At 43.6% G+C, this 15,618-nt stretch overlaps 1 protein-coding gene across 5 annotated transcripts in view; it reads right to left on the bottom strand.

Annotated features, from left to right (window-relative positions):
• The window catches only part of NPL (N-acetylneuraminate pyruvate lyase), a 38,138-nt gene extending 26,070 nt beyond the window's left edge, over positions 1–12,068 (bottom strand). For 2 of the 5 annotated variants that reach the window (XM_036850609.1, XM_036850635.1), the window contains exons 1-2: positions 10,885–11,670; positions 7,943–8,027 (exon numbers count right to left, since the gene is read on the bottom strand). In XM_036850609.1, the coding sequence (XP_036706504.1) occupies positions 7,943–8,027; positions 10,885–10,927 (128 nt within the window). In that variant the 5' untranslated portion in view covers positions 10,928–11,670. Of the gene's footprint in view, positions 1–7,942; positions 8,028–10,884; positions 11,672–11,945 lie in introns of those variants that run through there. The other 3 variants (XM_036850626.1, XM_036850617.1, XM_036850645.1) reach the window with 3 other exon arrangements.
• Positions 12,069–15,618: the final 3,550 nt, after the last annotated feature.

Genomic DNA, 15,618 nt, shown 5'->3' with positions numbered 1-15,618 from the left:
CTCCACAAGGGCTCATGCCTGAAATATCATAACACTGCCCCTCCCTGTCCCACTTGCTCAAATGCCAAATCTTTGCTTATCAGTCTCACTGAGCAAGACTCCAAGATGGGGGAGTTAGCTGCCTAGACAATCATCTCAGAACCTTCGTTAGGTCAGCTTGAGCCGCTCAGCTTCTTGAAATCTCTCTGCCTCAGATATATCTGACCACTTGGAACCACACCTTTACACCATACTAGCCCCCTGCTGCTTCCATCAGCTCTTCCCCACTTGGGACAAGCCCTGAGATGCAGAAACAATTAGCTGGGGCTTTGTTTGTGTGACACTAACTTTGGTTTTGACCAACGATGTCCATCTACTCGTGCAAGTAACTTTCCAATCACAGATTGGAAACTGGAAATAAAGTCTCTGGGCAATAGCCTGTGTTGGGGTCACAGATTCAAACACAGTGGCTCCTGCACACTTTCACTGAAGTCTTGACACCTTCCCAGTCCCACCCTGGCCACATACTCAGACACTGAGAGCAGGCCTGGCCTTTTCAACAAGGAGGAGCCTGCAGAGCTCCAGATGATTGAGGCCTGGTAGGCACTGTACTCACTTTGATGTGCTTGCTTTTGGTTTAATCTCATGTTTTCTTATTTGGAAAGGGAAGCTAGAGAGCTTGTTTCCATTTCCAGAAGTGCTTAAGGAAGAAATTTAGTCTTTTAGGGTGCATGTGTGTATCCCCAAAGTGGACTCTAAACTCAGCAAGGACCCCCACTACCAAGGGGCCCAGTATCGGCCAGTCCAGCACAAGTGCTCAGCACTGCACCTGGCTTCAATTAAAGGCTCAATCATTATTGCTGTTATTATTCCTCAGTGACAAATTCCTCACACCCTCAGCAAAGTTCATCTCTCTATTATCATGAACATCACTTTGTAAATTGTTTATGCCCACCCTCCAGTCTGGAGCAAGAACTTCCTGAAGGCAAGAACTGTGCCTTTTATACCTTACAATCTCTCATCCGCACCTGGCACAGCACAGACACTCAACAAAGGCTAGTGAAGGAGCCGTGATGCAGGAATTTACAATGATGATGAAACACCCATAATCTCTGCTTTAAAAGCAGATTATCTCCACACTTGCAGGATGTGTTTACATTTCACTACCATATTAACTGAGCAAAGAAAATAGCATATATAAATAACTAAAATATTGAGAAAAATATGACAAAGGCTGTGATTGGTTAGAAAGTGTATAGCGGTTCAGCAGGGGACTGATAATTCCACTTAGGGAGGCTGGGAAGGAGGCTTCAAGGACGAGGTGGATCTGGAATAAATAGGGTGAAATCCTATGATCCTCTTTCCCTCTGACTGTATTGAGAGCTGCTATTTGTCTGGCCCTACTCTGGTGTCCTCCTTCTAGAGAGCTGGCCACACCCTCAGGCAGATCTAGGCCAGCATGTGAACCCTCCAGCTCCTTCTCCTTCCTCAGAGAACTCCACGCTATTTTATGGCGTCAGTGTAGCAGTGCTTTTGTCTACACTCACCCCCTCTCCCCTACTCCTTTAGGCCTTGCTGGATGACAGCTACGATAATTCCACTCAGGTTAGGGGTGCCGATGGGTGATACATCATCTATTCCTTCAAGAAAGCAGTTTGCTTTTTCTTATAAAATGTCCCTAGCCTATAGGAGTGACACTAATGGTGGAATTCTGGGGCAGTGGCAGAGCCCCCCACAATGTCCTTGGACTTATGGCCTTTTGGAACTACCAAATCTCCTTAGAGAGATCAGAGGTTGAAAAGGGATGGCTCCTATACGTGTTTCGTTTGACTTTCACAACGTTAACATTTCTTTTCATGTTAAAAAAAAAAAAACCTTTGTTTGAAAAGCCAGACAAGGGAAATGCAAATCAAAATCACAATGAGATATCGCCTCACACCTGTCAGAATGGCTATCATCAATAAGAACACAAATGTTGGCAAGGATGTGGAGAAAAAGGAACCCTTGTACACTGTTGGTGGGAATGTAAATTCGCACATCCACTATGGAAAACAGTATGGGGTTTCTCAAAAAAACTAAAAATAGAACTACCATATGACCTAGCAATTCCACTCCTGGGTATATACCTGAAAAAGACAAAAACACTAATTTGAAAAGATGCATGCACCCCAATGTTCATAGCAGCACTATTTACAATTGCCAAGATACGGAAGCAACCTAAGTGTCCATTAACAGATGAATGGATAAAGAAGATGTGGTATATATACGATGGAATACCACTCAACCATAAAAAAGAACGAAATGTTGCCATTTGCAGCAACACAGATGGACTTGGAGGGCATTAGGCTAAGTGAAATAAGTCAGGCAGAGAAAGACAAATACTGTACGATAGCACTTACATGTGGAATCTAAAAAATATAACAAACTAGTGAATATAACCAAATAAAAAAGAATACTCGCAGATACAGAAAACAAACTAGTGGTTACCGGTTGGAAGAGGGAAGGGGAGAGGGGCAATTTAGGGTTAGGGGATTAAGAGGTACAAACTATTAGGTATAAAATAAGCTATAAGGATACACTGTACAACAAGGGGAATATAGCCAATATTTTATAATAACTATAAATGGAGTATAACCTTTAAAAACTGTGAATCAGTATATTGTATACCTGTAACTTAGATAATAAAAAAAATAAAACCCGGATGATCTAACAAGGCCAGGCCCACATTTCCATACAGCACCAACTGGCTGGGAAGAGCAGTGGCTGTCTGCTTTGGAGGCACAGAAGCCCCCCAGGTCACCTCAGAGATTTCAGATACCTGCCTGACTGTAGGTGCGAGGTTTGCAGCCCTTGACAGAAGATGTTCAGGGCTCCAGTCACAAATGGGCCCAGGGAAATCACGCAGAGGTGTTACCATATTTGTCACAAAGGCACCCCAAATAGCAGGGCTCGGGTGGCAAGAGGATGATAATTCTCTCTGGGGACTCTGCTCCCTTCCCTATTTTCCCACCCTGCGCTACCTCCCTAGGGTGCCTGGGTTTATGTTCATTATTGCAGGCACTGAACCAGTTATTGCGCAGTCACTACAGAGAGTGGAAAGAATGAGACTCCCCACTGGCTGGCCATTTGGGGCTCGTTGCTCCTGGAAGGTGAGAGGTGGCATAGGCCAGTTCACTGGGAAAGGCTCCACTGGCTCTCCACTGCCTCATCTCTTCCTTCATGAGCCCTACAAACACCTCTTAGCACCTACGGGGAGAGTGGCCCAGAACCAAACTCCATGCTTGCTGTAGACATTCTCATACTTGTTGTTTTGTAAACGTGAACAGATTTTTAACGCTTTAGTTTTGTTTGGTTTTTTGTTGTTCTTCTTCTTCTTTGGCCATGCCACATGGCATATGGGATCTTAGTTCCCCCACCAGGGATTGAACCTGCGCCCCCTGCATTGGAAGCGCAAAGTCTTAACTATGGGACCATCAGGGAAGTCTTAGCTACGGGACCATCACACTTAACTCCAATGTAATGTCTTAATTTCAGTTCTCATGGGTTCAGATTCTGTCTTAGGACCATGATTTTTTTATAATAGAAGTATTTAACTTTTTTCATATTACAGAAGCTATACATTTTAGAAAGTATACACAATAAAAGAGAAAAAAAAAACCACTCAGGATCTCCCTAGAGATTATTACTCTCATTAGTTTGATATTTTTCTATTCACAAATATACAATATAGTATTTTCTTAAATAAATGTAGTCATATTGTACATAGTACTGTAATATTTTTTTCACTTAGCATTCCAAATTGGACATTTTCCCACATTCTCAGATATTGTTACTATACTGGCTGCACAGCATTTCATTGTATGGAAGAACATAATTAATTTAGCTAAGCCTCTATTCTTGGACATTTAGTTTACTTCCAAACTACGTTAAGAGGGCGGAACATTTATCAAATGATTCTTGCCACAAATTGAGGCCTAGAGTAGGTGAATTGTGAAACCGCATGTAGATTATATCTCTTCTCTTAGCGTATAAGGATAATAGAATTTTTCCGAAGCAGCTTTTCAGAGAAAAATCCCTACTGCTATACATTTCTTCTCCTGGTGCATCACACACGGTGAAAGACTTTCACTTTATTTGAGAACACGAATCAACAGGACAGGTTCTTTTCATAACTGGCATGAGCTGGCATGCGTATCAGAAAATCTGACGTTCTGTCTCTTCGCCCATTATATGTATACTTCAGCATTCAAAATCAGATGGAAGTTATGTGCCCTTTTTGGCAAAATAACTACTTGGTTACTTCAAAATTCCTTTGGCAGAGAAGCATGCAGGGACAATAAGTACCCCACCTTGCCAGAGGTAGAAAACATCCTGTTCTGGAAATCTGGGTCATTTAGTCTCCCAGAACAGTTACAAAGACAATAATCTATACAACTCCGAATCCAGCAGGCCAGGCCCTTTCTGACTGGTTGGGTAACAGGCTTGTTACTAGAGGGTGTTGTGAAGATTCCCATGGTGAAGTCAAGGGCATTTGAGGGAGAAAACACAACTTTTTTCTAGACATTTTGGCCAATCTGAAATGGACTTTCTGTTCTAATGACTGTGAATGTACCCAAAGGAAAGTGATTTCTTGAAACAACTAAGGAATGCAAAAGTCTTTCACTCTAGTGTAGAAAAAGATGGGAGTTGGGATGGGTAGAGACACACCTTCCTTTCCAGCTATATGTTAATCTTTAGGATCTTGGTTTCATCAACTGCAAAAATAGAGATAACAGCTCTTTCTCACTGAGTTGCTGTCAAGATTTAAGTGGAATATGTCCATTAAAATGCCCAGCATGAAGACTGACACGTAGTCTTTAGCCAGTCAGAATTAGCTTCCTTTCCTCATGAAATAACAAAATTATTCACTCATGAAATAACCAAATTTACCACACACTGTGCTAGATGCTGAAGATAAATAAGAAGATAAATAAGATACGTGCTCAGTCCCCATGTATGGTCTGCATAAGGTTAAGCAGCTCATAGCCTGTTGGGAGAGACAGGCATGTAACAAACAGCTATTGTAACAATTATCATAAATAATTGTGATGTAATGTGAAAAGGTAGGCACAGGATACTTTGGGACCACAGAGGAAGGACTCTATACTGCTTTCTATGGAAAGTGGGGAAGAATCATCAGAGGATGGTTTTGATGGATGAATAGATGTATTCAATTGGAGCAGAGAATGGAGAGGGTGATGGCAGAAAAAGGCAGAGGAAACAATGTGTAAAGGCAGAGGGAAGAAAGGGGATGAGGTGTTTGGGGAAATAGAAACATAGCAGGAAAGGTAGACTGTAAAGGACTTCCTATGTCAGCCCAGGCTCCTGGGCTTTAACCTTCAGACCAGTTCATCCCAGACTTTTATGTGCTAAAGAATCATCCAGGGACACCGTTAAAATGCAGGTTCTGGTTCAGTGGTATGTAGCAGCGCCTGAGTTTCTGCATTTCTAGCAAGTTCCTATGTGATGCTGGAGCTAATGGTCCATGGTCTGTACGAGTAGCAAGGCTTAGACAAAAGGGAATTCAGATTCTTAAAGAGTAAATCTAACAAATGATTAGATTTATTTATGAGGACTGGACTACAGTGTGGAGGACAGATTGGAGTTGCAGGTACTCAGGCATTCTTACTTAATGGAGATCACCACAATATCCCTAATAATAGTTAACATCAGAGGACTTCAGACTCTTAGCGTTTGAACGGGCCTTAGAGATAATGTGGTTGAACTCTGTCTCTTCATAAAATATGAGAGAATTTACAAGGTGACAAGAGCTCCCCAGGGTCAGACAGCTAGTGGTATCAAAGCTGGGGGTCAAGAACCCAGATACTCTAACTAAAATATATTTAACCGTGTTTTTGCTGACAACTTCCCCACTCTAGGACATCAACTTATATTCAGAGTTGAATCATTAGAATTATGAAGGAAAAATGTTCAGCCATTCTGAATTACGGAGGCCATGGTTTACTCTAAGAGCCAGGTTAGGAAAACTCCTATGATGTCTGGTCACCAGGCAGAATTTCCAGGTGTTAGATTCCATGTGGCTCTTCTTTCTGTCCTGTCTCTTAGAAACATGTCAGAAATGCAGATTCCCTTGTGGGCAAGTGGGTTAATGGCCACCTGCTATTGGTGGGTGCTCCAAACCTGCTTCATACCTATAGGAATGTTTGGATGGAGCAGAAAGATGGAGAGAAAAGGGAACTAACAAAACTTACATGTCTACTATGTGCCATGTACTGACACACATTTTGATTTAATTTAAACTCTTACAAGGCCCTTATTAAAAAAATGCATTTTTATTTTTATTTCACACCTTAGGAAAGTGAGGGTCCTAGAAAAGAATTCATGAAAAAAGAGGAAATTGTATAATGGAGGCAACAGGGCCAGAGGTATTTGGAAAACAGAGAAGGATCCGGAAAAGCAGAGTCATTTCAGTTATATCTAATATGCGTGGGTCCTGGTGTCCCAGGAAAATGGCAGGATAGAGAAAGCACAGTGACACTCCGCAGGTCCCAGATGAACAAACAAGACTTAGAAGAAGCCACTTCTAGGCTAAGAGGGGTCTGATTAAAACGGTTAAAGTAGTATCAACCAGATGTAATGTTTTGAGCTTGCAAACAGGATCTTACTCCATAACAGGAAGTAAATCCTGTCTGCTCACACAATCACATGCCTTCTGTTTTATCTGCCCAACAAGTAGCTGACACATTGAGGAAGCGCTGACTTCAGTCTTTCTTAGGGCTTGTGGAAATGGAGAAGCAACAGAAAAAAAAAATTGCTATTAACCATTGAATAATTTACATGCCATCTCAGCAAGAATTTTATTTAGACCAAGTAAAGATGTGATTTTTCAAGAATCTTAGAAGCCAGAAGTCTTGAACTCCAATGATCTAAGGGAAAACTGTGATATGGTCAACTTTGAATGAGAATGGTAAAAGTCATAAGAAATTTCATCTACTTTAAAGGGGTAGGGTTAAGGTTTACAAAATTCAGTAACAGAAGACCAAAAATGTAAAAGCCTTATTTAAAGATACCTTAAATACCTCATCTTCCGTTTACTTCTTATGCCACAATAGCAATTCAAACTTATTGACCTAAGCACATACTGACCCTGTGCTAAGCACTGTTATATGGATTATCCCATTTTAATACTCGTAACTCCATGATGTAGGTATGACTCCATTTAAGTTTTACAGAGGAAGCAAGGAGAAGCTTAAAGAAGCCAGAATTCTGACTGTTTTGGCAAACTGACTCCTCTAACAGGTTAAAACACTTAGATCCAGATGGTGGATAAATCCCCAACTTATTAAGGGCAATGTCCAGGGGGGGAGTTATATATTGCTCATGGATGCCCGGGGCACATGACCACTAACTGCTAGTACCAGCAAAGGGACTGCCGTAACATTCACTGGAAAATGCTTGCTTGGGTAACAATTTCTCAGCAATCATCTGTTGTTACCTCCCTCTTGCAAGCTCCCCAACATTTAACCAATGTTGAAACGTGACTGTAAGACATGCCTAAGGGGGCCGTCTGGCAGCTATCTTCCCCACTTCCCTCAGGGTAGGACATTTTCATCACGTCCATGGACAGTCTAGAGACAGGATCTAGAGGCCAGAACTCAATATCAAATCCTGCTAAAATGAGATTCTCCTCACCCAACTCCACTGGCCTTATTTGGGAAGGCCAGGGCTCTGCTGAAATGCAAGGAGAATTTGCTTTGTGGGGCTACAGACACTGGGAGGAAGGCAAGCTGCCATATCTTACCTCGTCTCCTTCTGCACTGTTTGTGATATAGAGACCTCTTCTCTGACTTGGGGTCAGAGACAGTGCAGGGGCAGAAGCTGCAGAGTCTAATCGACCGCTGCTATAGAGACCTTCTGACCATTGGGGTGGAGGGAGATCCCTTTAGTCCCAAACCATAGTTACCCATGCTCAGTCATTGGCGTGATGGTCGCAGCAACAAGACCTTGAAGTTTCTTCTTCGGGGAGGCCATTGAGCTGCTGAAAAAGTCTGGAAAACATACAGCGTAATTCCTCTCCTTCTTCTAGGAATGTCAATGATAAAACTCGGGGGCAAAGTCTGTTCCCACAAAGTTTAGAACTGTGAAAAATGCTTACAAGTATACAAACACACAGAGCAAATGAGAAGAATGTAAAATGTGACAGCTTCATTTTATAGAGGAGGAAACTATATTTTAAAGACAGGAGATTTGGAGACAAGAAGAGCAATGTTCTGGGAAAACACCATTGGAAAGGCCTCCTGTTTTATCTATATGGATGACTGAGGCAATCTGAAACCTCAGAGAGCAGGGGTGAATAACAGCAGAAGAAAGAATATGAACCTAACTCAGCAAGGTCGAATATATAAAAAATTACTTATTGCTCAAGTTGAAATATGGTCAGGAGAAAAGGGACATTCTTATCTCTTTCTACATCTTCATACAGTTAAGCAAGAATCTCCTCTAAAATCAGTACTTAAGTCTTAAGGCTTCAGTGTGATCTACAAGACTATCTTCAGATTTACCTAACTATCCTTTCATATGCTGGTTTTGACCAGTTTTTCCCTGTTTTCCTAGCTCTAGTAAATCGCATCACAAACATTTATTCACCTCTCCCCCACTAGACCAAGCCCCCCCCGGGACAGGAAACAGATTTCATTTGCCTTTGCTTTCTCTGCACTGAGTGCTTTGCTGGACATCTCATGTTCAATTAAAAAGTGGTGAATATATGGGTGATTGAATGAGGTGTTCAGACTGTAGCTCGATGATGACTTCCACAGATGGGGAGATCGCTGCTGAAACAGTGAACCTGGCAACACTCATTTGAGGCAAAAGCATCCCTCACCACCTGGCGAGTGTACCTGTCCACAACCAGTGTAAAAAAAGCCAAGAAGTTGCCCAAAACAGGCAATGAGAGGCAACAGAGCATCCTGGTTAGTAGCCTGCATTCCGTAGGTAGACTGCCTGATTCAACCCACAGCTCTGCCACTTAACTAGTTATAGAAGCATTGTTATTTTTTGAGCTGTAGGACATGAAAATTCGAAGCCACAAATGCAAAGCCTAACAATTGAAGAAGAAAATAAAATATAATCAGACAGTATTTGGTGACAATTGTACAAAAGATGTTTGGCTTAGAGAAAATACAAGAGAGGGTACATTATAGTTCTGAGGTCACTGGCACATTTAAAAACACAAATGCCCACTAGCAACTTACATCTTACCCACATAATGTAATAATTATGAACTATCTCATTTTGTTTGTTCTTTATAACTGTTAATCTCATCTCCCCACATAGGAGTATAAACTTCCAGAGTACAGAGATCATTCCTTCTACTTTTTCTGCATCTCCCAAGCGTCCTGGCTCAGGTGAGCCCTTGAAGCTAGAAACAGGGCAGAACAAGGACAAAAACATGAAAGGGTACAGTGTGGCAAAACTTATTGCTTTTGTGAAAGGCCAACGGTGATACCTCCCCTTATAAACAGATACGTCCCTGGTGAGGCTTGCTCCTGAAATTAAGCCCAAATCCTTCAAGTAGCTTTGCTCTGTACTGAAGGGCAATAAAGGGGAACCTTATCAGATATATAGGATACTAGGGTTTCTCTGACTTTTCGTAGTTTGAAGATGAGACTAACTCCTGTTGGAAGTTTTGGAAGAGAAATGTAATCACCTGGCCCATGGGGAAAATGCAAGGCCAATAACACAGGCCCAGTCTACCCCAGAGGAAGGTCTGAGCATCAAATGAGGTTGATGTTGTGCCCGCTGCACATCTTCACCTGGCCTTCCTGCATGCATCTCAACTCGATAGCCCAAAGCGAACCTGCCACCTGGTCTTCTAAACAATTTCTTCCTTTGCTCCTTACAGTAGAGGGGTTAGAGCACCAGCTCTGGAGTTAGACTTCCTGGGCCTGCATCCTGGCTCCATCACTCACCAGCTGCGTGACTTTGGGACTGTTATTTAACCTCTCTGTGCTTCAGTTTCCCCTTCTGTAAATGGGGATAACAAGCATCATATTTCACAGGGTTGTTGAGAGAATTAAATTACTTAATTCTTGCAGAGTGATTAACAGCAGTGCCAGGCACATAGTAAGTACAGGTTCAGTCCCCTCCATGAAGTCTTGTCTGCTGACCACAGGACATTAGCAAGTAGCATTCCTTTATCAGCACACTCTTTCCTGTCATCTCAGCTCCACTGGTACCCCCCTCCCCAACCCTGGCTACTCTTTTCTGTTCAGAGACTAAGTCATTTCAGTTCCAACTGTTATCTTCTTTCCCTGCAATCCTTCTCTCCCACCTTACTGCCCCTCTCCTAACTTACCCTTTGTTACTTCTTATCTAGACCAATGGGCACAACTCCATGTCCAAGGGGCCCGTAGGGACTCAAGAAGGTTCAAGTGATAAGAGTCCAGAGAGCTAGGTTCCACATTAAAAGTCTCCTATATTGAAAAGTACTAGGCTGTACACCCTAGATTTCCATATTCTTGTGCTTTTGGCTGCATTTATTTCATATTTAGAGCAGTTATAAGGATATTCTTAGGATGGTCAAAAGCTTGGACTGGCAGATAGATAGATATAGATATCCATATATCTCAAATTAAGTGCACTTAAATACAGTCTGATTGGTTAAAGATATGGGGCCTGGGAATCACTGTCCTAATCCCAACTCTCTTCTTCAAAATAGTCAGGCTGCCAGAGTAACCTTCCAGTAGCTCAGACATTTCTGATCTTGCTTTTGCCCTGCTGGAAAAAGGCCAATTAACTTCTTCCTGGCTTCCACAGGACAAATACCAAATTTCATGGTCTGGGTCTCCGTACAGATGTCTTCACACCTGAAGTGCACTAGCCCAACTGGTCCCCACTGCTACCTACCTTGTGCTGGCTTGTCCGGCTCTCCCACCCGGAATGGCAACATCTCCCACTTCAGCTCCTTCAGTATAACCAACTTTCAGAACTCACTTTAAAAACTAGAGAACATTCTCTGATGCCCTAAATGAAAATAACTTCTTACTCTTCAGAATTCCCTCAAACATTTGCTTTTCATTAAAAACTTTACATCAGAGATATTAGCAAGGTAGTTTTGGCTCGTCTAGAAAGCCATCAGGGGGCAAGAACAGCTTCAAAAATCTATCTTTGCACAGAGCAATACACTAAGTAAACAAGCAAAGACTGCTGGCTTTGTAATCTGTGAAACTGCTACAGGAGAGATGGGTTAAAAAAATCACAACAACCGTAACTGAGAATGATCCAGATTTTGTAAATTCGAGTTTTAAATAAAAACTGGGTAACGTGATGCTTTCAAATTCTTCATAGCTTGTATCAAAAACAAATAGAATGTTCTCCAGCCTAAGGCTTAATGTGAATTTAGAATGTTACTACTGAAACACCTGGGCAGGGCCTATTACTCTCGAAGTCTTACACCTTTATCCACAGACAAGAACCCTTAGTGCAAAGAATTCAGGTTGCCTAAGTTAAATTCTCTTAAAAGGGAAAAGTTAAAAAAAAAAAAAACCTCTGGGGAAGGTGGAGGAGGAGGATGCAGCTCTGGGCATGAGGAATCACTCGAGAGAGAGAAATATTAATACTTGGAAAGGAAGAAACAAATAGAGAACCTAAACAAACAAACAAAAATGCAGAAATACAATTTCCCATCAAATGAAGGGATTGTATCACACTTAATCACTAAACTCTCTTCCCCCCAGTGGCTGCCTCTGATCATTTCGAAAAAAGGATCCTTAGGGCCCGGCTCTGTGGTCTGGACAGAATCCAGGGGAGTGGGTCCCTCTGCCCCGTCCGTACAGAGACTCGCCCGGGCCGGGAAGGTGTCGCATTCACACTTCCTCTGGCTCCATTTCCCAGCTCCCCTGCCTTGCCCTTTGCGTCCGGCCGTCAGCGCCTCGCCCACCCCCGAGTCCAGTGCCCCGGCCCTCTACCCGCGTTCCCTGACTGCCGGTCAGTCTCCATCCGTCCGTCCATCAGTCCACGCCTGCGCAGCCGCGCTCACCCACACGCCGCGGATGCACCTCTGCCGCTCCGCGCGGCGCTCCCAAGCGCGCTCTTTATCGCCGGGGCCGCGCACCACGTGCCCGCCCCGCCCCGGGGCCTTGGGGCTGTAGCGCCGCCCCGCGCCGCCCCGCGCCGCCCCGCGCCGCCCCGCGCCGCCCCGCGCCGCCCCGCGCCGCCCCGCGCCGCCCCGCGCCCCAAAGCATTAGGCAAAGGTGGAGTTCCCTCTCTCTGCGGGGTTCCCCGAACACCGGGGCCTGAATGAACGTGGGCGCGCAGTCCCAGCTTCCTGACAGCTGCGAGCATCTGAACTTGCACTTGGGTGCCCGCAGCGCGTGCTCACCCGCGGCTCGGCTCTGCTGCAGCCCCACTTACTCTGCTTGGCCTTTCCTAGCACTTCCGCGTCCTGGGCTCCTTTCCGTCTTAACTTTTCTTCTGTCCACGGCCCTGCAACAACAGGTATTTTGTGGTCCACTTGCAGGAACGTCAAGAGTTTATTTTCTAATAGCAAGTGCTGTGTTAATCAGAAACACAGCCATAAACAAGTCCTCAGCTTTCTCTTGCTGATGTGAATTAACCTCAGTTTTCCATAAAAGGCAGTGGCTGATGCTTGTTTCATTTAGAAAAAAAAATGAATTTCTCAAAGTGCTTTCTGGTTTGCAAAGTGCTTTTATATCCATTAGGATAATTCTTTCATTGCACACAGCACCAGAAATTAATTCATTAATGAATTCGTAAAACAGTTCTGTGTGGTGGGTACTATTTTTTTAATTCATATTTTACAGATGAAGAATTCTCCCATTTTATAGATCAGAAACCGATGTTTAGAGAGTTAAGTGATTTGCCAAAGGCCGTAGAGCCAGTGAGTGGTTGAGCCGTACTTTGATTTCAAGTAGTCTGGGAGCTGTTACTATTAATTGCTATTCTGTTATCCTGCAAAAAAGGAAGGAAGGAAGAAAGAGTCCTAGTTACATCTGTTTGTTTTGTAGTGTTAAGGATATTATATTCCAATGGGACAATGTTAGTATTTTTTTTCAGTCACACTTTAATATATGCAAAATTAAGTATTTCAACACCCCAAAGATATAAGCCATTAGGGTTAATATTGTCAGCCAATAAGCCAGTATTCTGAATATATTTTATATAATATTTTATAAATAAATACATGTTTATATAAATGTTTATATAAATTTGGTAGTACGCAGCAGTTCCTTATTATAATGTGTTAGGATTTGTTAAGAAGCAGATGCTAAAATGGGAGTTGATGTGCAGGAGATTTTTGGGGAGAGGGAGCAGGAAAAGGCAGGGAGAGCCTTTAGGTTGTCATAGAGAGCTGACACCTGTGGAAGGAGAGATGGAAAGAAAGAGGGGAGGGTAGAAAGAGTCTCATTAGAATGGGGGGCGGTGCACATCCCAGTATCCACTATCTGCCCTGAAGAAACTCACAGCCTCTACTGTGAATTGTGGGAAAGGCATTTATTTAAAAAAAATATATGGACCTGTGCAAAGATGCTAAGAAATCCTGAGGGGAGAGTCTCAGTGGGCTAGTTGAGTGGGTGTGTGTTTATGTGTAAGTGTGTGCATGATGAGGCAAGAGAGTGTTTCAGGAAAGTCTTCCTGGGGGGGGGAGGTGACACCTGAGTTAAGTCTTAGACAATTGAGTAAGCCTTAGAAGAAGGGAGAGCCAACAAAAGGCTCACTGCTGACCTAAAGTCCTCTGACACTTTTCTGATGAGTGGCAAGGGCTCTGTGACATTTCATCTCTTGTTATCCAGTATTATTTAATCACCTTTATTAACTTTTCATGCTTTTGTTTCCTGCCCCCTCACACCACTGTGAGGTGCTCCAAGCAGGCACCGGGTCCTATTTCTTTGTTTTTCCCACAGTGCAGAGAGCACAGCGTCTGTCCACCTGCAGGCCAGGAGTGTGGGGTTTGGAGGCATTGACTCCCTTCAACTCTCCTTTGTTTTTTTAGAAATATTGGGGTTCCACATCATATTTTGTTCACTCTAACTCAGGTTTGAAACTCGGTGATGTAGAGGAAAGAGCTTGGGGGATATAGAGCACTGTAATTGATCAGATTGGCCACATGTTCCATCCTTGGAGCGGGATGTGGAGCCCCATCACAAGGCACCTGAACTGGGGTGAAGGGTGGTTTCCCAGAAAGGTTGCCCTCACCTTCTTGTGAGGTTGCTGAAAGGTTCTAGAACCAATCTGAATGTATATGTGTCAGGGAGGGGGTTTTCCCACACTAACAAGGAGCAGTTCCCTGACACCAGTTGGGTATCCTGTAATTTAACTCACTTCTTACACTGTTTACCCAGAGCATCAGATTCCACAAGGGTTCAGTCCTCCCCTCCACTTCAGCTGCCACTTTAGACCCGGGTTGTTACCTGTGCTTCTGACCAACTGGCTGTAAATCAGAGGTTCCCATGACCCCCTCCTTGGGTTGGATTGATTTGCTAGAGGGGCTCATAGAACTCAGAGAAACATTTTCCTTACTAAATCACCGCTTTATTATAAAAAGCATACAACTCAGGCACAGCCAGTTGGAAGAGATGCATAGGGCAAGGCATGGGGAAAAGTTGAGATTCCAAGCCTCCCCAGCTGACCTCCCCACTCTCTGAGTGAAACCGAGCAGGGCCCTGTGGGCCTCCAGGGCACGGAGGCCTCTTTTTGTCCCCCATTTCTTATAGGCCAGACTCCAACCTCCATGACCTTCCCTGAATTCCAAAGGGCAGATTTGAACAGTTGCTAATCAAGGGAGAAGCAGCCAAGAAACCACCTGAGGCAAGATTAAAGGGACCAGAGAAGCTCATCAAGATCAGGAGATCCGACCACCTGAGGCCCTGCACACACCCTAATCTTGTCAGCAACCCCACCCTTGGGAAGTATTGTTACAAAACTCCTCATCAAATCCTCCTGGGTTTTGCCTCGAAAAACACAGTTTTTCGAGGCAGCAGTCCCCTCTGTCCCCCTTTGCCTGGCAAAGTAATAAAGCTGTTCTTTTTTACTCCTCCAAAGCTGTGTCTCCGCATTTCTATTTGGCGCTGGTAAACAGAGGCCAGTTTTTCAGCAACACCAGCACCTCCGTGTGTTCACCAACACGGAAGGTCTCCAAACCCTGTCCTTTGGGGTTTTTATGGAAGCTTCATTACACTGGCAAGAATGATTAAATCATGGCTATTGGTGATTGAGTCAACCTCCAGCCCCTCTCCTCTCCCTGAAGATCAGGGGGTTGAGACTGAAAGATCCAACCCTCTAATCACAGGTTTGGTCTCCTGATAAGAAGCCCCTATCCTTAGGTGCTCTTCAAAAGCTGCCTCATTAACATAATGAAAGACACCTTGATTGCTCTCATCACTTAGGAAATTACAAGGTTTTAGTCACTCCATGCCAGGAACTGGATGAAGACCAAATATATATTTCTTATTATAAATCACAATATCACAGTTGCCCTTATCAGAAAAGAAGAAATGGATTTCAGGCAGCTAAAATACTGCTACATTAGGGCACATTCATGAAGGAAGGAGAGGGTAAGTTGGATCTTGAAGTGTTGCTATCCATTGTGGACCAGAACAGGTCTGTCCTTAGGTGAGCCAG

This window comes from Balaenoptera musculus, chromosome 1 (assembly GCF_009873245.2).
Source record: "Balaenoptera musculus isolate JJ_BM4_2016_0621 chromosome 1, mBalMus1.pri.v3, whole genome shotgun sequence".
NCBI classification, from domain to species: Eukaryota; Metazoa; Chordata; class Mammalia; order Artiodactyla; family Balaenopteridae; genus Balaenoptera; species Balaenoptera musculus.
Note: the sequence above shows the minus strand (reverse complement) of the source record. Positions and strands in the feature narration are given on the sequence as shown.